We start from the raw sequence: 21,922 nt of genomic DNA, 5'->3' as shown, positions 1-21,922 counted from the left end.
TTATCTTTAAGGTAATTATATACATTTATTTGAACATTTATTTTAAAAATTGTTTAATATACATTTGATGGATCCCAACAATATTTATGTTGAGGTAAAGAAGATAGAACTTTCATGTCTTCTTTATCAATAGTAAAATTCAATTGTATATTATCTCCTATATGTTCTCTTTTTACTGCTTTGGGAATAATACCAATGTTTTGTTGCAAAGCCCACTTCAAAAGTAATCTAGCTGGTGATACATTAAGTCGAGAAGCTATTAGTGTTACAGTTGGGTCTTTTAAAAGTTTAGTGTTGCTACTAGTTCCCAAAGAAGAATATGCTTGTACATGTATCCCTTTTTCATTACAATACTTAATTAATTCTTCTTGTCTGTAATGTGGATGACATTCAACCTGTAATATAAAAGTATACTTTATCCTTATAATCAATACAAATTAAAATAAATATAAAACACAAATACAGTTACTATACTTGATTGACAGCTGGTGGTACATCTTTACAATATTGCATTAAGTCTTCTAGATGATTTATGGTATAGTTGGAGACACCTATAGACTTTAACAATCCTTGTTTCTTTAACTCCACCAATTTATCCCAAGTTTTTGTTCTTAAGATTTGATTATTTGTAGAATTCTCTGGAAGTCGAGTTGCACCAGGCCAATGAATTAAATAGAGATCTATGTATGTAATATTAAGTGCTTTAAGAGATCTTTGTACAGATTCTTCTATACGTATTAGATTTCCATTATAACTTGGTGCTGTCGTAAAGATAAAATATTAATATTATTTATATTAATATCATCTAGGTTTCATTCTTCAGTGATCCATACCAAGTTTAGTTGTAATAAAAATATCCTCTCTTTGAAGATTATATTTAGGTAATAAACTGTTTAAAGCATAACCTATGTCTTCTTCATTTTGATAGACTTCAGCTGTATCTATATATAGTAACAATATGTTGAAACCTTTTCAAATGCACTTATAATTCGATTAAGAATTAAAGTTTTGAGTTTTTTTAATGTTTACAAACATACCAACAGAACGAAAACCTACATTTAGGCTTTCGTCGATAACTTGATATACTGTATCCCTTCCTCGGATTTTATATGTGCCAACTAAATATAAAGTGATTTCAGATTTAATAATTTACAATAAATAAGAGTCTGTTATAAGTTATATAAAAGTTGTTTGTAATTATAATCTTACATCCAACTAAAGGCATACTGTAACCAGTTGAAAGTTTTTGAAGGTCTAACATTTTGCACCACTGTAAAATATAAATAAATATTATAAAAAATTATTATTATTATTTATTACTTATATTACTATATTATATAAATATTTTTCATATATCTATTTTGCACCACTCATAATATAGGTGTGTCCACCAGGGGGGCCAAGTTACCGTACGATGGGCAAAACCCTAGCCTTCGAATAAATCTGAAGTTTGCCGATATGTTTGTCTCTTTTCCTTCTTTGGAAAATGTTCTAAGGAGGAAAGGAGATAGACATATCGGCAAACTTCAGATTTATTCGAAGGCTAGGGTTTTGGGAGTGGTCTCCGTCGCCGAAAAGATCGACGTGACATAAAAACCGAGCGGCCACTAGAAGAAGTAAATTAAGTAAAACATTTAGCCAGTAGGGGAGCTGAATGCAATTTCTGGTGTTCAAAATATGATACTGGTAAAGTAAGGTAGGCTTTATAAGCAAGCGAGACGTCCGAATGTGACAACGACAATGTAGTATCGTTGGTGCGAGCAGCCGTGCCGAGACACAATCATACATGCAACGCTCGGAGGCATGTCCGTGTACCTACGAGACTGCAAGGTTTGGTTCTGTCCTATTTATGTCTCGACAATGCAGATTCGAGACCTCTCAATAGTCGTTTCCACTAGATAAATGTTCAAACTTGTGCGCAAGCTCCTATAGGTGCTCTACTTTTGCTTTTTTCTGTCATAATTAACAATATTCAGCAGCGTGTGTTAGCTCAGACAACGTGGCAGCACTGTCGCACCATCATATTGCTTCTTTTGATCGCGAAGTACTGCTGAATATTATTAATTATGACATAAAAAAGCAACAGTAGACTACCTATAGGAGCTTGCGCTCTAGTTTGAACCTTTATCTAGCGGAAACGACTATTGAGAGGTCTCAAATTTGCATTGTCGAGACAAAAGTAGAACAATACGGAACCCTTGCAGTTCCGTGTACGTATACAGTGGAGCTGTGTGAGTGCGTACGAGCCCATACAAGGCACGGGAGTCCACTCCCTTAAATGCGATTTAAAGGAGACCCTAAGGAGACACGTCATGTTATGTTACTTTATTTGAGTGTTTCATTGATAACTCTGTGTCACTAATCTTGTTCTACATACAGTATTTTACAGGTTATGAATGTAGACACGTCTGAGACGTTTAACGTCATTATTAGTAAGTAAACACACCAACAGTCGGTGTGCCTCTCAGAAAGCTCGTGTCACCACATTGCAAAACCCGTGGCAAACGTGACGAGACAAGGCGTATCGAAAAGTCGCGTTTTTTGTGGCCCGATACTCTTACCACGTATCGCAAGACGGTCATATTAAGTGTAGAAATTAATTATTTGTTTTCATATTCAATCTTTTGTAAGTCTAGTTTAAATAGAAATATTTACTCGTTATTTTGCTACGTTAAAATACCAATCTTGCAAGTCTTCAACTGAATTTACAGGGTGTCCCAGAAATGTTGGAGGTCCTTGAAAGGGGTGATTCGGGGGTTAATTTAAAACAACTTTTTTCTTAGTAAAAATGTTGTCCGGAGATATTAATAGACCTGTTGCGTCCTTCGATGCACGTCAAGTTCATGTCAGTCATATCTACTGTTCGAATTGAACGTGTAAAAAACGTAAATACACAAGATGGAATTTTTATTCGTGAATTGTAATTGAGAAATGTATTGAATTTGCATTGGAGCGGACAGAAAGTGAGAACTGTCGAAGGACATTTTGAATCGAAAGGAATTGGAATCGTCGAAAGGAGGAGTTAAAGCTTGAACGACTAAGATCCTGGCTTCTAATCAGTTGTCATCTTAAGTGTTTTTTCCCCGATTGGATGGATAACCCCATGGGATTTGTAAATACAGAGTGTCCCAAAAATGTTGTAACACCCCGTAGTTTCATTCTTGGCCGAAACCGATACAACTTTCTGCCTGCGCGCTCAGTGTATATCTCCGCCACTTCCAACATCGGATTTGTTTTGACAAATCGAAAGCGATAAAGGATACGATGAGGGCCAAACACGGTGACCTCACTCTCTCCTTCGTGAACTTATGCACTAGCGCTCTCGGCGAAAAAAAGTATTGGGAGCCTGCCTGAAAAATTTCCTCAAAAGAAAGGAACCGTATCCCTTGTCGACCGCCCGCGACAACGATGATGGTGCTTGATCTTTTTGGGATTTCGTGCTCGTTTGGTAATTAAGTGGCTCGCGGTGCCAATTAGAGATAGCGTGAACTGTTACTTTTGAATCACTCGTGATTCAATCACGTTCATTCTCAATCACGATGATTTTTCACAGTGATTCGTGATTCTTCGTCATCGCTTCTGATTGGTAGAGAACATTCTTTTCACTTTTCACGAATTATATTGTTCTTAGATTATATATGTACTATAATATGGTCTAAAAGCAATGTTAATATAATTTTAATACAATTTAAAATTGACTCATTTTTCTCGAATTTCCGCTAAGGGGAGACAGCGAGACCGCTTCTGAAACGCCATCTTCCGGATCACGATCGTGATCGAAGTTTAATCACGACTGCGATCGTAATTGTGTGAAAAAACTTCAAAAAAGTAAAAAAATTACACCAAGTACATGAAAAAGTGGAGGACTCAAGGAGTTATCATTGAAAAATAGAAGATCCACATAAAAAACTACAAGAAAGTAGAAAAAGATGTGAAATCGAAATGAGCTGCCAGATTATTTGCCTAGATTTCCGCGGCCTAGAAGTCAAATGCTTGTCGTGGCCAGGCAAGGCATTCTTATATCATCTGTTGGAGCGTTTTATTACGATTTATTTGTAGAACAGACTCTACGTAGTTCGTCGGCACGTTCGGCTCGAAGAAACCGATAAAGTTTCAATGTTTATAATACGGATATACGTCGCCCGGGCCCCAATTAGGGAGTCGGCTTCGAACCACGGTCGTGACCGGTCGAGGAAATATATCGCGTATTAAAAGACAGTAATTTTTGTCTCGACTACGGGACTTTGTAATTCGGCAATAGTCAAACAATCAGACGTTTCGGACGACGCCAGGATATCTTCTTGTGCGGGAGTTTCCATCGGAACTCAGTTTTCGCAATACAGTGATTCCTGGTAATCTGGATATCTTCCCGCACAGGAGACGGAACACTATTCCGTATCGTCGTGATCGATTCACAATCTGGGAATTATTTCCTAAAAAATCCGGTGTCACGCGATTAATCGCTGACGGGCGCCCGACCTTCGTGTACACGAAAAAATCATCAAAGTCACACGCGACGCACTCACACTAACAATTCAAATATTGTAAATTCAATAATTTAAATCAAGGGTTTTTTATGCCTTCGGGCTGTTTCCCTTGCATCAACGCTAAAATAAACTATTACTTTTCATTCACCATAGCCACGATTCATTATTTATAACACCTTTATCTTGCCTAAACATCCTATCCTTCCTCGAACCGTCTTTCTCTCCTGCGTGTGTTTAGATTATTCTAGATCTGAAACCAAAGGGGGAACGAATTCGAGAGGACAGTTCATTCTTGTCCGAAACTTCGACGAGGTAAGACCGAGTCTACACTAATGCGCAAAACTTAACGGACAAATTTTTAAACGGTTCAAAAACATGGAAGTTTTCAACCGATTGGAATTAAACTCCGAGAGTAGTTTTGTAGTGTTCTCTGGGCGTGTGTAAAGTTACATGAGCGAGGGTTGATGCGAAGGGGGTTAATTCACCCCCCTAAAGGGGAGGGTGTAGAAAACGCCTCTTTGAAACAGGCCAGGGATGGCGGAAGGGGTTGAAAAATTCAAAAAAACCTTTGGGGCGACTCTCTTTGATGTCCTCTACAAAATACACCCCTTGAAATCGCTCTCGGACAAACCCACCCCTACAACCTCCTACCCCCTCTAAAATCCACAATTTTTGAACGACGGTCTCGATTTTGGATTCGATGCATTCTCTGGACTCCCCTGATCCAGAAAATGCCATCACCCATACCGTGCTCCCCATAGGCGCCCTTGGGGGGGGGGGGGAACAGCTTGCAAATTTTCAACACCCTTCGTAAAGAAACACTTCCACGCATCGGAGGGCGATGAAATTGACTATGTTTGCTCTCGATACGTTAAGGATGAATGCCAAAAAGGTCCCGTTTCGAAAAGTGCTCCCAGAGCTAAAGGGAGGGGGGGCAGAGGTAGGGGTGGTCCGCCCCCAAGTGTAAGGGTTGGAACGTTGTTTCGTTGCATGGATCACATGTCCAACAGTCCAGGGCATCGGGCTGACACTGTTTTGATGTCTTTTTCCAGCGTGAATAGCAAATAAAATACGATGTTACGAGCCAGGACGATAGCGACGCGCGTGTGAGCCCTGTGAATGGGTTGAATTCAGGAATCGAAGAAGATACGATTAGTCCTGTTTATTTCAATGGATCCAAAGATTGAGGATGTAATAGAAATCGCAGACGACTCTGACGCGAAACCAGATAGCTGCTGGGAATTGATATCTCCCAAATAAGGGTAACCGTAGGATCGGTATCTCCCAGTAAAGGGTAACCGTTGGGAAGGTTAGGTGAAGAATAAGAAAGGACAGATGGGTATCTCCCAATTAAGGGTAACCGTAGGATCGGTATCTCCCGGTAAAGGGTAACCGTTGGGAAGGTTAGGTAAAGATTGGATCGTATCGTTGGAATATAATACGCGTCGTGGATAAAGCCTCGCAACTATTAATTCTAAACAAATAATAACTCGAGCGGTAAAGTTAATATGTTGTGGGGTCGTTACACTGGTTAGGATTGCTTATTCCAATGGTAAAGGTTTAATAATGATTTAACAGACCTTTTAAGGTTAACAAATGATTATATATTCAAAAGTGAATAATTCTAATAATACAATTGTACAGTGTCGTGTTGTCGCGGTTAGTGTATGAATTTAGTTACCTAATTGTTGCACGGTGTTAACGCACTGGCGATGCGGGGGTCGAGAATGCTTCTATGCCGTAATAGATTTTGTACCGTCCTCGCGGATCTATATGATTAATGTTGATCGAAAGAGATCTGAAGCCCGATCTCACTGAAGCGCAACTCTGAAGACGATCGACGTGACTTTACCAAGTAACTCTTTCGTGCTAATCCCGCGAGTAACGAAAATCATGGGTTTATATACCCCTAGATATTGGTGGGGATACGTCAGTGATTTCCATATATGGAAATTTGGCGGTTAAGATTTTCGTTACTCAGAGGTGAACATCTGTGGGGCTTTAGGGAAAGTTTAGATAAAGGGTTACCCACGCAACGCGAGTTAAAAGATGATTCTGAGAAAAGTATGGTACAGCTGCAGGGTGCACTTCGGTAAGACCAGACTCCACATCCTAAGGGGTAGATAAAATAAATGAACGCGAGCTTCGAAAAGAACGGGTGTGCATACGTAACAACGAAAATGTCGATTTTTTTTTAAAAACTTGCTTCTAACTTCAGGCCCATCTGCAGGGTGAACGAGTAACCCCACGTCAACGCCGTTCATGGATTCGGACGCGCGAATGCTTTATTAACAGATCTCCAAGAAATCAGATTTTTTGAATTACGCTTTCGTTGAAAATTTGCAAGCTGTTCACACCCCCCCCCCCCCCCCCCCCCCCCCCCCCGCCCCGAAGGGCACCTATGGGGAGCACGGTATGGGTGATGGCATTTTCTGGATCACGGGTGTCCAGAGAATGCATCGAGTCCAAAATCGGGACTGTCGTCCAAAAATTGTGGATTGTAGGGGGGCAGGGGTGGGTTTGTCCGAGAGCGATTTCAAGGGATGCATTTTGTAGGGGGCATCAAACAGAGTCGCCTCAAAGGTTTTTTTTTATTTTTTCACCCTCTTCCGTTGCCCCTGGATCCTTTTGAAGTGACGTTTTTCTGCATTACCCCTTTATGGGGGTGAGGGTGAATGAACCCTTTCTCATCAACCCTCGTCAATGCAACTTTGCACAGACCCAGAGGACACTTCAAAACTAACCCTCACGAAGTTTCCCGAAGATCGGTTGAAAACTCTCGGAGTTATGACGTTTTAAAACAGTGTCCCGTTTTTTTTTACAGCTAGTGTAGTTATGAGCATTTAAAAAATCGTTCCGGTTTGCTTGTCCGCTAGTGTATATTAAAAACGGTTTTCTGTATGAATAAAGGTATCTAGAAATTCAGATTTTGACAACTTACCTTGTAGTCAAGATTGATCAACATTTTACAACACTGGCTGCAATTTGTTATTAAACCCTACATAAAAAGTCTAAATTAAAAACATTTTGCTGATATAAATATAATTAATAATGCAATAATGTAAAAATTTTTGACACTTGTCAGGTTATGAATGATAACATCTGTTTCGACTCTCGACGCTCGATGGCCGAATGATTCCGAGAATCGACGAACGACGCTCGGCTTTTACTTAGCTTCTATTGACTAAGGGTTGACGACGGGAAAATCATACGAAAAATACCGTCTCTGGCAGATTCGTGACATGATATTACGATATCTCAGTTGTACGTGGACCGATTTGATTGATTTTGGTTTTATTCGAAAGCTTATATGCGGGTTACATGAGAAAAATGCCTTTAAATTTAGAAAACATTGCAGGCGTGTTGAGATATTCATGAAAGAAGTTTCAGGTTAGGTTGGAATGGACCATCTCTCCTGTAAAAGATACGTGGTAGCTCCAACGCCATATACATATACGCGGTGACGGATAATTTTTCATGTACTTGGCGCCGAGACGCTACCGCATTTTTAGATCACCGTGCCACTTCCCTAGTGCCAATTCGTTGTGTCCTTCAGATCCTCCTGCTCGAGGAGTTGACACTTTTACGAACTTACACGATAAATTAATCCGCAAAGAAATGATTTTGTTTTAATCTCGATATTGGTCGTATGTTTAGAAATGTTAGATTATGAGATATTTATCCCCTCTTCAAGTGGTTTTTAATCAAATACTTCGTGCGCATAAAAATTGACTATTTCATTATTTTATTTTACACGTGGAAGACCAATTAAATTTTATCTCGACCTGCTGCGTGACTCGAGCCGTGTTGGTGAATGATAAACTGTAACATGGTTAAAACTTTGACTCCCCGACCTTTTGAATACTCGTTTCATTGGCAGAACAGGTATTTAAATTTATAGTACACATTTCCGTATAGAGTGTCGATAACGTTATTTATACATCTGTGATACTGTCTTTTACTTGTGCATTAGAAAGTCTCATTTGTTGGTTAGAATATATAAATACTATCAAGCACAAGAGGTTCTTATAATTGAGTCTTCTTCGCAAACGTCTATCTTATCTTAAAAGCATATATGTATAATTCGATATCATATAATGTCCGACATAATCAACACGTTGGGTAATTGGATTGGTTGATGATAAAGGGCTAAACTAGCCAACAGAATATTAATAATAGCTATCACATCATAATAGAATTAATCTTCATATATATACTTAGATTTTAAAGATAGTTATTCAAGGGTCTCAAGATAGAATATATAAGAGTACATAACTTTACGAATGATAATTAATAATTCATTTTCCTTAAATTACTATACGATTTTTATATAACCTATACGTTTATTGAGAAGACTTAATCATAGAGATCGTAAACATTTCGTTATAATATTGTTTTTATATACTAATAAACAAATTAGTACAATATTGTTGATAATCATGAATGTAAAGGGACGAAATCAATTTCTATGTCTAATAATTGCTAAATAGGTACACTTGTAATCTGTTAGAAGACCAACAATAAGCAAAATCTGTTAACTACTGAATTTCATGTAGTTAAGTTGTTAGTTGTAATGGTTGAAACTTAGCTTATTATGTATGTATCGAATCATCACGTTAGGACTTAGGTTACGTATACGTATAGATACACTATAATAAAGTTCAGGTTAAGAGTATTCAAAAGATTCGTAATACATATAACGTAGCAAAATAGCAAGTGAATATTTTTAACCGACTTCGAAAAGGAGGAGGTTACTCAATTCGACATGTATATACAGGGTGTCCACGTTAAAGTGTGACAGACGCATACTTCAATAACTATGGATGATACAAAAAAATAATTTACATGTAAATTGCAGGAAAGGAAAAGGCTAAGGAGAAAGTTGTTCCAAATCAACCCCCCTCCCCCGAACCACCCTTTCAAGGTCCACCAACATTTTTGGGACACCCGGTATATTGCTCATAACTATTGTTATTGCACGAAACCTATTGGTTATAGATTGCCACTAAAAAGGGTGAAGTAAAATAATTTTTGGAAAAGAATATAACCGTCTTCGGAAAAATATTAAAACTCCACTAAAAAGTATGAAATAATTTCTAGTTAATTTATGTGAATAATGACCAGTTCTAGGTATAATTGCTTAAAAGTATGAAATAATTTCTATTTCCTTTATGTTAAATTATATTGAATAATATATTAAATTTCTATTTCATTTATATTAAATTATGTTTAATAACCTTTTCGTAGTCGGTGCAAAATTAAAAATTACATACATACAAAATTACCAAACTTAGTTTAACTGTCTGTCGGAAATACATCAAATACAAGACAGACAGTGTATATGTACACATTAACACTATTCAATATCGGCACCCCCACCAAATACTATACCAAACCTACTCAGACAGTATTTCCGTGTAGATATTGCTCCCTCCACGCCGCCAAAACAAACACATCAAACCTTCTCAGACAGTACTTCCACGTAGTTAGTATACATGTATACATTAACAACATTCAAATTTAATATATTATTCAATATAATTTAATATAAAGGGAATAGAAATTATTTCATACTTTTTAGTGCAGTTTTAATATTTTTTTGAAGACTGTTATATTTTTTTTCCAAAAATTATTTTATATGTATATGTATAAAAATGACCATTGTTCACGATCACAATACCTCCGTAGAAGTCTCTACGAAAATTAAGACACGGAAATTCGAACATACGATCTTCGGATCCAGAGTTGACTGTTTTTCCCACACGACCAATCCCGTACCCTATAATTCGTGTTCATGTTTGACTCTTTATTCGTGGGTATGTGAGGCGCCATACCTCTTATAATAAAAGAATATACAATATTAATATGGGACATTTGCATATCAAAATCAATTTCCAGACAAAGATTGTTTTCATTTGTGTGTATTTTGTTAGAGTAAAGATGTATAAGAATCCTAAATGTATTTTTCTAGACTCAGTCTGATTTGTTCTGTACGAATACGCAATTTGTACATGCGGTGTTGTTATAACTATTATACCATTAACTAATTTATAAATATTTAAATATTAATTTATGCCAATTAAGATTTCATGAATGTTCAAATTTGACTAAGTTCAATATTAGGATATTCAATTAATTGTCTTCCTAATCATGTTAATATAATAAATGTTCCTGTAATTATTCAAAATAAAATTTGGTTTAATGGACAAAATATACATGTTCTAATTTTATAATATTCAAATATAGGTAAACTTACTAAAATTGAAATTGAAATAAGTAATATCAATTTAAAAAATTTATAAATTTTTCACAGTGGAAACATCATGAATTCATCTTGATCGGTTACTCCTTGCCGAGTGACATAAAAGAATAGGAATTTTGCAATAACAATAGTTATAAACATTTAAGAAGTCCATCATTTCTTCCAGATTCGAACATCGTGAAATCAGCTGTCGTTATATATGGAAAGTTCTATCTCAATCGGTTGATTTCTTTGCCGAGCTGCGCCGGAGAATAAGAATTTTGCAGTAACAATTGTTAGAAACATTAAGGAATTTATACATTTCTCCAAATAGGAACATCATGAAATCATCTCGATCGATTACTCGTTGCCGAGTCGCATCAAAGAATACGAATTTTGCAATAACAATAATTATAAACACTTAAAAAGACTACAATTTATATCTACAGTACACGTCTATATGCACAAATATACACTTCCTTACTCCTGTATAAATTTGTATATGGTATACCTATTTAACTATGTATAACTATACTTTACAACCACTATAAAGTAAAGTAAAGTAAAGTAAAACGATACTTTACAACCGCCGACTAAACACCGCTTGAAAAGTTATCCGATCCTTATCCGATAATTTCGAATAAACCTAAAAGTACGAAAGTTATCCCACGCTACGAGTGAAACTTCTGTTAAAGATAAAAATGCGAAAATAACCTACGGGTGAATCTGTCTGGAGAGAAACCAGGTACCTGTAGCCGTAGGATAAAGATACAAATGCGGAAAAGTATCTTACGGGTGAAACTCTCTGGAGAGACCCAGGTACCTCTAGCGGTCGAATAAAGATAAAAATGGGAAAACTATCTTACGGATGAAACTCTCTGCACGTAAAGCAGGTATCTTTAGCCTTCGGATAAAGATAATTTAAGTTATCTTTATCCTCCGAGTACATTTACTTTGAATACATTTTTTTATCCGACAGTCTTCGAATAAAAATAAAGTTATGTATCTTTATTCGGCGAATAATAGATACAAATTTTTCATCTTTATTCGATATTAGAAATTTTTATTCAGATAAAAATTTTGCCCATCTCTAGACTTTAGAGCGTCATTTTGTAGTTCTTTTTGAGGATTTTTTTTTAAATTATAAGGAATCTTTATAAAGGGTTTTGCACGCATATTTATTCACATTTTAAGAACATACACAATTTTTTGCGAGTAAAAATAATAAAAAATTAAACGTAGTACAAGTGATCTTGTACAGTCCTCCATGAAAAAGTATGTTCGTGGTTACCACGATTCTGTTTATCAAATTTAAAAAATGGCAGCACTTTAAAGTTTGAATATCGATTTTTTATATTTTTTGTTGTCCTTAGTATACTAACAAAAAATATTAAAAATAATTAGATTTTGAACAGCGTGGTTCAGACGATAAAGGCACATGCGCTGAAAATTCACTCCTTTGAAGTCATTCAGCCAACTTGAACTCGAGATATTATGGCAACTATCTAAAAAAATTTGGTTGTGAGGAAATCGCGTTTCAAGTTTTTCATACCAAATATGTATACTCACGATTACGATTAAAACCCAATCTTCGCTTACTTGCTTGTTGGAAATGCATGTCACTTTTGGATACTTTAGACCAGTGGTTCCCAAACTTTCTTCTCCTACCGCCCCCTTTCCAGAAAAAAAATATTACTTAGCGCCCCCTGGAAATTAATTTTTTAAAAATTTTGATAGCTATTAATAGAAAATTTATATGTATTTATGTTTCTACCATTTTTGTAAAATATAGTAAAGGAAGGTGTAAATTAGAAATATTGAACTTTGAAATTATGAAACTATTTCTTGAACTCGGAACAGAATGTAATACAAAAAAAGTTAAAACATTCGAAATCATCTTCACGAGAAGGATGAACCTGGCGTGCTGCTTTAACAATTTAGTAATCCTCGGCTCTATTTTCGTCAGCAGTAATCTTAAATCATCGCGATTTACTATTTGCAATTGGTTTCTTTTTTTCTTGTTAATAAATTGGTTACCGCACTGAAGCCACGTTCCACTAAATATGACAAAGGAAATGCAATTACAACCAACATTGGCCATCAGAGCCCCCCTGAATCGCTGCAGCACTCACCGGGGAGCGGTGGCGTCCACTTTGGAAATCACTGCTTTAGACATTATCGACCATGAAGACTGTATAAGGAGATCCAACTTCACACGAAAGTTACTAGAAAACTGTTATCAAAATCCCGAGCTTTATATTATGAATATTTCGTCCACTCGCAGCGCTAGTGCGCACAGAGTACGATATATATATGTGTGTGTGTGTGTGATAATACATCATTGAGCTCTATCCTAACTGGAGTGCGAACTCCCGTAGGAAGAAGTAGAGGCGACGGCGGTCCGAGAGAAATGCAAAATGCTTGGTTCCGGTATTATCCTATAGCAAATTTATTTGTAGAGGGGGAACAAACGTACGCCGTAACATAACCTACCCGAGCATCGCTGACCATTGTCGAGTGTCACTTTCAGATTCTTTTCCGCATAAAATTGGATAAATACAATATAAATTGAATTGTGACAAATAACCAAATTTAGCTCTATACCAAATTGTATGTATTTGTATGATTTAAATTATGGTATGTAAATTATGTATAGTATTTCATTATTATGTCATTATTATTAATGTTTCTATCGTTTTATATATCAATAAAAAGGAAATAAAGCTCAAATCTGTACATAATTAATCTGTAAATAATTCCTAGTGCGGCGAAATTCAAACAAAGAGGAGTCTGTTCTCCCTACACACATAAATTTGCTATAGGATAGTACCGGTACACCGGAACCACTCATCTTGCATCTCTCTCGGACCAGCTTCTCTCTCGCAGTTCACACTCCAGTTAGGATAGAGCTCAATGTAATACATACACATATGACATATATACAGGGTGTCCCAAAAGTCGGAGAGGAGCCGGAAATGGGGGGTAGCTGAGACGATTCTGAACAACAATTTCCTTTACAAATATGTCGGATGGGGCTTCGTTAAGGAGATATTAAACGAAAACCCCGACCAATCAGAGCGCGCGTAGACCGTTCGAGCGGCCGCGGTAGCGAAGGGTACGCGCTAGGCGGCAGCGTCAATGTCCTTCGATGCACGTCGAGTCACTTGTACGCGTACAAGCGCGGCCGCCAGCGCGTAGCCTTCGCTACCGCTGCCGCTCGAACGGTCTACGCGCGCTCTGATTGGTCGGGGTTTTCGCTTAATATCTCCTTAACGAAGCCCCATCCAACATATTTGTAAAGGAAATTGTTGTTCAGAATCGTCTCAGCTACCCCCCATTTCCGGCTCCTCCCCGACTTTTGGGACACCCTGTATATCGTACTCTGTGCTCACTTGCGCCGCGAGTGGTAGAACTATTCGTAACTTAAAGCTCGGGATTTTGATAACACTTCTACATTACACAGTTGGAACTCCTTATACAGTCTTCATGTTACCAACGAAGAAATTGTATTAAAAACTGCAAAGAAATTTAAAATGCAGTATCGAAATGAACTGAAGATGATAACGTCATCGCGGACATCGTTCTCTTTAAACGTCCTTAACTTCGTTAATTTTCCGAATATCCTTTGGCAAATATACTTATAAAGGTCAACGCTTCCAGAAAATACAAAAACAAAAACTATATTTTGAAAGTTCTCAACTAGAATACCCGTTTAATAAACAAGATTCCAAACTCTTCTTTGCAAAATATTTTGTAATCCATAATTGTTAAGACCGATTAAATCGATTTTCCCTACAGTTATTCGTCGATTTCAGACGAGCATGCAACTTTTGAAAGTCGCCGATAAATCACGCTCTGTCGCAGGTGACCTCACTAATCGTCACGCAGAACCGGATTTCGCACTCGAGACGCGTATTTGGACCGGAAATGTGTCTCTAGGGATAGCTTTAAATAGTCACTTGAAATGGTGATATCCTTGTATGTATGTGTCGATAACGAGTGCCCATTGTTGATTTCGAATAAACGTTACAGACAGACTATCCTTGGCATTATCGTAACGTTATGTTCAGAATCGATTACGGATAAAATGTTCTTTATTCGCTTGGTATAAAGTTTCGTGGCATTCGATATGAAGATTGAATAATGAATTTTCGAAATGATCTATCTACTAATTAAGGAGTTTGATGCAATTGCGATAATATTTTAAATCCAAGCTTTATACAAAAAAATATGTTTTAAATAAAAATATAATTTGTTTAGTAATGTTGAACAATACAGTTGCTCTTGATTTAATTATTTAATTATTTTGATCACCAGGTCGTGTGACATTCTTTAATATAAACAATCTTTTAACGTGTAAAATTCTTCTTTTTAAACATAAGCCAGAGTACGAAATCAGTAGTGAAACATAAATAAAAGTCAGTAGTGAAACATAAATAAAACACCAATTTGTCGTTCAGTCGATAAGAAACCACGTGTCGAATGTGTATTCATATCAAGTAGCAAATGGTAAAAAGTAAAAAAGATACCTATATCTTCATAAAATCATCATGGTAAAAATGAAAAATTGTTTTGAAGTATATTAATTCAACTACTTCTCACACAATCAATTTTTCAGATTATTCTCAATTATCCTCGCTATTAATCCCAGGATCGTGGCGTTTCTCAAGATCATTTCTCGATGTCGTCGAGAGTCGTACACCTCGTTATACTTGTAGAAGGACTTCGAACCGTTCTTTTTCTTTCCTCGCGTGCAACTTCTCTTTCTCCCATAACCGAAAGGCAGTGCCGCCTTAACACTAGGGCCCCTATCTGTACAACTTGCAGTGACACAAATATAATTAGTCGATATAAAATGATTTTTGGAAAAAAAATATAACCGTCTTCGAAAAAATATTAAAACTGCTCTAAAAAGTATAAAATAAATTCTATTTCCTTTACATTAAGTTATATTGAATAATATATTAAATTTCTATTTCCTTTATATTTAATTATGTTAAATAACCTTTTTGTAGTCGGCGCAAAATTAAAAATATTTTATTCCTGCTTGAGTTAGTTTTTGGTGAGTGCGGCAATATTGAATGTTGTTAATGTGTACATGTATACTGTCTACGTAGAAGTACTGTTTGAGAGGGTTTGATGTAATTGTTTTGGCGGCGGGGAGGAAGCAATATCTACACGGAAATACAGTCTGAGTAGGTTTGTCATAGTATTTAGTGGGGGCGACAATATTGAATAGTATTAATGTATACATACATATATACTGTCTATGTGGAAATACTGTCTAAGAGGGTTTCATGTATTTCCGACAGACAGTTAAACTAAGTTTCGTAATTTTGAATGTAAGTAATTTTTAATTTTTCACCGACTACGAAAAGGTTATTTAACATAATTTAATATAAATGAAGTAGAAATTTAATATAAAGGCAATAGAAATTATTTCATACTTTTAAGCAATTACATCTAGAACTGGTGATTATTCATATCAATTAACTAGGAATTATTTCATACTTTTTAGTGTAGTTTTAATATTTTTTCGGAGAGGGCTACATTTTGTTTCGAAAAATTATTTTATTTCACCCTTTTTAGTGGCAATCTATAACCAATAGGTTTCATGCAATAACAATAGTTATGAGAAATATACAGGGTGTCCCAGAAATGTTGGAGATCCTTGATAGGGGCGGTTCGGGGGTGTGATGTAAAACAACTTTTTCCTTAGCGAAAATGTAGCATACCAGATACGGGAATATTCGTATTCATGTTTATGAATATGAATACATTCACATCACGCGGATTTGTGAATATGAATATGAATAAATTTGTGAATAAAAATAAATAGAGCGTTGTTCACGTTTTTAGTTATAATTAATTCTTCATTAAATAACGTTAATCACTTACTTGCATTGTTTACTATCCCACACAGAATCGTTTTCACTTCAACCAAATGAGTAATTACAAAAATTATATAATTGAGACGGGAAGTTGAAGAATAAACTTACTCAATTTTTGTACTTACTTTTGTCCAAGTCTGCGAAATTGATTTTCTTCTCTCTGTATCATTATTTTTATTTGGTATTCTTACAACCAAAAGGTGTTAATGAAAGTGTGTCATTAATTCATTATCCAAGGTACTTATACATATTCCAGAGTTTCGTATACGTGTTTATTAACACCGCTATAATGTTTTTTTATAATAATAACAACAATGATTGTTTTCTTTGCATAAATTACATAATTTTTGTAATTACCCATTTGCATTTGCAATTACCCAACATTTGGTTGGAGTGAAAACGATTCTGTGCATGATAGTAAACAATGTAAGTAGGTGATTAACCTTATTTAATGAAGAGTTAATTATAACTAAAAATGTGAACTACGCACTATTTATTAATATTCATATTCACAAATCCGTGTGATGTAAATTTATTCATATTCATATTAATGAATCTGAACATACGTGAAATAGTACTCTTTTTGCAATAAAAAGTGATATAAAGTGGTACAAAACAAAACAGGGCCAAATGTTTTTTTATGGGATGAAGTGCCAGCGATGCCCTACCAGATGCAAGAAGTTTCAATTCAATTGGTCCATCCTTCTCGGAGTAAGAAGCAGTACAAAATTTTTCGGTTTTTTGCAAATGAAAAACAAGTAAAAAATGACAAATCGCGAAATGTCTTGATAACGGGACCATCTGGGAAACATGCTCTACAAGATGCAAGAGGTTTCATCCCGACTGATCAAGTTATCTCGGCGTAATCGGGACACACACATTAAAATATATATATACATGGTGTCCCAACAATGTTGTAACACCTTGAAAGGGGTGATTCGGGAGATGATTTGAAACAACTTTTTCCTTAGCGAAAATGTTGCCCGAGGTTTCATTGAGGAGATATTAAGCGAAAATACCGACCAATCAGAGCGCGCGTATACCGTTGGAGCGCTCGCGATAGCGAATGAGCGCGGCCGCCTAGCGCGTAGCTTACGCTCCATCGGGATACGCGCGTTCTGATTGGTCAGTGTTTTCGCTTAATATCTCCTTAACGAAATCTCGGACAACATTTTCGCTAAGGAAAAAGTTGTTTCAAATCACTCCCCGAATCACCCCTTTCAAGGTGTTCCAACATTTTTGGGACACCCTGTATATACATGTTGAATTGAGTAATCTCCTCCTTTTCGATGTCGATTAAAAATGTAACGTATACTATTACTCTATGCAAGCATCACCACAACATTTGTGAAGTTTCCTTGCGTAAAATTGCTTTGTAGTATGCTTGAAATCCATTATCTTCGGGATGTCATGCTTTATTCTGTATTGAAACGCACGTCGATGTAGCCTTGAAGTAACTAATTCTACATAAGCTCACATTCATTCTCAAAATTGTATTTGTGCTACACGTTCGACGTAGGATAAACTAAGAGCCCCAGGCAAGTGCCCAGCGTGTCCGTAGATTAAGACGACCCTGCCGGAAGGTACAGAGCGTAGAGACGCCCGCGACGAAGGTGGTGATCGGCATACCAGCGCAGCGCATCGCATCGAGCCGACGCCGACGTCGACGCGAAGAGAGAAAACGGGTTAGCGTGACTCGTGAATAAAGAGAAACCGCGTGCATTCGTGACCGACGGTGGGGATGCCGCGAAGAGAGACTAGCGACGACGACGGAATACCGGCGAGGAAGAAGGAGAGAACGTACCGCGTTACATTCCACGTGATCAGAGAGAAGGGCACACCTCGGCCGTCGAGTCACGCGCTCGACCACGCGTTTACCCTTACCGACACGTGCACGCAATATGTCCGATCGGCCACTCCACGGAACAAAACTGGTTATTTTATGCACGGTGTGCAATGACATCTCCTGGACGTTGATCCGTTATGCACGTTGAATAGCGACACACGGTGGACTGTTTGTATTTGGAATTGGCGGGGAATTATTTTATTAGTTCTATGAAAGTAGGACTTGGAAATGATGTAACAAGGGCGGCCAAGGCGTCAAGCGTTGTTGAATAAAGTATTTAATCTGTAGATGAAAGAATAACTTTGTAGATTTTCTGTATACTATTCTATTGGCTTGATTCATAAGTAACTTCCGCCGTGAGAAACAAATAATCATTCTTCTGGGGAAGCCTATGCAAGTAACAATTTTTAATTTGCCTACATGGAAACAAATGGTAGAGTCATTATATAATTAATTAAGATTTATTATGTAAGAATATATTTAGAAATAAATAGTGGGTTAAACACGGAACTTACTTAAGAATCGTACCAATACTTTAAAATTCTTTTAATGTTGTTACTTTATCTTTTCAATCAGTTTCTGTTGTGTTATTGTAATTTAGCGAAATTTACTATTATAGCGCAAAGTAATATGAAAAACACAAAAAGTATACATAATATATGTATGTATATTGAATATAATGGAGTAATTGATATAATTATATAATATTTCGTCTTATATGAGTACACACACCATCTTTTTATATTTAGCATGTATTTGTCATATTAGTTTGTACCATAAATGCATGAAATCGGCAGTCCTCTCATTACACATTGTTATACGTAACTGATGAATTTTTGTTTTGTCTTCATCAGCATGACACATTATTTCTTGATCGATTACTTTATTATGTCTTCATGTTTAGATCATCAGAATTATGAAGAAGGTGTTATTATACTTCTTTCACAGAGTAGAGAGTTCTCTTTAGCTACATTGAAGGCATTCTTCGAGTATGAAGAATATTCTTTCAAGTATTGCTTGCAGACTATGCCTCCTTTAACGAACTTACACCACTTTCATGCCGTGTGGTTGAAATGCAACTGTGATTGCGTAATACCGCCTTTCTGCTGTATCGTTGCTCGAGAATTGTTGATACACGACTGCAGCAGGTGACTGGAGGTTAGGTGGGCAGGTTATGTATCCGTGAAGCTGAAATTATGGCATCCTTATGTAGCGATACATTGTACGCTCGTTTCTGTTGTATGTTTTAAAAAAATTGTAAGCTTGACGTGAATGATGTGATATTTATAAGACGTCTCATTTTAAACAGTAATTGCGTCATCAATGTATTCCTTTGCATTATCTAGTAGAACATTTATGTACTTTCATGGATCATTAATGTATCAGCCATCATGAAGAACATAACAGCTACTTTCACCAGTGGCAATCATTGATCGTATAGACTTAGAGAATTCATACACCGTCATGGCAGAGACAAAATTTAAGTAATACTCAATAAGAATATGTTCCAGTAAACATAAATAACCATGCAGTACACCTTGAATGTAATGCGCCAACGTAGTAAATAGAGTAGGAATCGTGTGAATAGGTTTCATTAAAAAGAGTTATGAATAGACTGCGGAAGTTTATGCGAATGCATATTTTTATAGGAAATAGTTAAAAGAATGGGACCTAGACAGAAATTTGTTTTGAAATTAGAGTACAATAAAAATACATTTTTTATTTTGTATATTTTCCATATTTATGTTTAAAAATATATGCAATAACATATTGCTAGTTATGAATTACATTTAACAGTATAGTGAAGGAATTTAGGGGTTGTGAAACAATAACGACACCGATTTATAAAGATGATTATTTATTGCAAATTAGGATGCCCTGATACATTCACGAGTTCTTCTATAATATTGATTAAATAAAAAACAAAAGACAGTTGCATAACAGCTGCCTTTATACATAATACAGTTGGTAGTGGAAATCAATAAGGCTGCAATGTTATTTTAGCATATATGTATGTATGTATGTATTTCAACAAATAGGAAGTTAGCTTACAGTAGGTGGATTATTGTTGACTATAACGCGTGAAAAGTTTTTTCTTTTTTTTTTTAAATACGCCTCAGATCCTTGTGGATCCATTGGTACAGGACAACGTTATTACATGATGTTTGTATATAGATATAATCCTAATTTATACATTTGAGTTACATGGTAGTTTGCACATTTGAATTATATCTCTAGTTATATACAGTGATTTCTTATCTTAAGTGTGCTATATCTGCTTATGTTTAGGGAGTTGTATTTATTATATTGTATATCTTATGACTAAGTGTTCTTATTTACTACTTGACTTATAGTATTGAGATTATATTGTTGTTTGTGTTTATTATGTACATTATAGTTAGGAGATAGTATATAGTTTATAGGTTAATGTTGCATTCTTTGAGGAAGTCGTATATTAGTAAGAGTGCTTTGATGTTCGGTTCAGTAAGGAAGGCTGTAATATTGTATGGGGGATATGTTTCTTACTTACGTGGAAAGGTGAAGTTTGAGAAACCGTGGCGCAACATGCTGGATAGACTTGCGTACAATAAGGAAAGAAACATTCGTGGGATTTTCAGGTTCAAGTACGAAGTAGAGTTCCAAGTATGTGCTCCTTGGGAACGAGCAGACCTATCGGGATTTCTTCTCCTCGGGAGCACGGGCGCTATCCAGGGCGAGAAGGGAACGTCGTAACGGCTATAATTATGCACCCGAGCGAGCGAATGTTCTAATTTGCCAAGGACAAACGAGCAGACATTTGAGCGAGACGTGATTTTCAAGCGATAATCGAGGGGAAGCACCTCGATGCGCCAGCGAAGCAATCACCGTGACGTAATTGCTTTAGCGTTGCCCTCTCGCGACCCTCGCGTACAACTTTTCTTTTTATCGCTCCGTTTCAGAACTGGGAGCACATCAATTTCATTTTGTCGCGTCGCTGCTAATTCAACGCTCCTCGTGTTTTTACGTAACGTAAATTTTGCGTTCGTGAAAAGAGGGAATTTTGCGTAAACGTCTCGCGGAGAAAGATGAAATATTCGACAATGGAGTGCTAAATGTAGCCTCGGTGTACATACAGTGGGTGTAGAATGTATTCGTATACCGACCAATTTCTCAAAACACTTTTATGTGAAATTGTAGTTTCTTAACTTCTTGTTTTATCATCAATGATATTTTACACATTCTCGGAAGTCTCCAAGATAGATATAGTCTAAACAACATTTACTAGTTAATATAATTTGTGAAATTAATACAAAAATGCGAAAAGTGGGTAAAAGTATAGAAGCAATAAGTATTTGTACGATTCTTATGACGAACCATTTATAGTAGAGTTTGTAATTTAAACACATTAGTTTACTGCTCCGTACGAATTAGAAAACACTTTTAAAAATGGCTCTAATAGAGGAATTGAAGAAGATCC

General features: G+C 36.3%; 1 protein-coding gene across 1 annotated transcript; it reads right to left on the bottom strand.

The window, feature by feature from the left end:
- Positions 1-53: 53 nt before the first annotated feature.
- Positions 54-2,067, bottom strand: LOC128896638 (aldo-keto reductase family 1 member B1-like). Its single transcript, XM_054160001.1, has 6 exons — positions 1,368-2,067; positions 1,210-1,270; positions 1,038-1,118; positions 834-941; positions 475-761; positions 54-395 (listed from the first exon to the last, which is right to left on the bottom strand). The coding sequence occupies exons 2-6, from the start codon at positions 1,259-1,261 to the stop codon at positions 54-56; spliced, it is 870 nt and encodes a 289-aa protein (XP_054015976.1). The 5' UTR covers positions 1,262-1,270; positions 1,368-2,067.
- Positions 2,068-21,922: the final 19,855 nt, after the last annotated feature.

This window comes from Hylaeus anthracinus, unplaced genomic scaffold, assembly GCF_026225885.1.
Source record: "Hylaeus anthracinus isolate JK02 unplaced genomic scaffold, UHH_iyHylAnth1.0_haploid 11880, whole genome shotgun sequence".
Lineage (NCBI taxonomy): Eukaryota > Metazoa > Arthropoda > Insecta > Hymenoptera > Colletidae > Hylaeus > Hylaeus anthracinus.
Note: the sequence above shows the minus strand (reverse complement) of the source record. Positions and strands in the feature narration are given on the sequence as shown.

Bases quoted from the DNA above. Each gene is read 5' to 3' on its own strand.
- LOC128896638 (XM_054160001.1), bottom strand. From the start codon at position 1,261: ATGTTAGACCTTCAAAAACTTTCAACTGGTTACAGTATGCCTTTAGTT. The intron at 1,119-1,209 runs GTAAGATTATAA...CTTTATATTTAG, and splicing joins CAGTATGCCTTTAGTTGGAT to TTGGCACATATAAAATCCGA. The intron at 942-1,037 runs GTATGTTTGTAA...TACTATATATAG, and splicing joins TGTAGGTTTTCGTTCTGTTG to ATACAGCTGAAGTCTATCAA.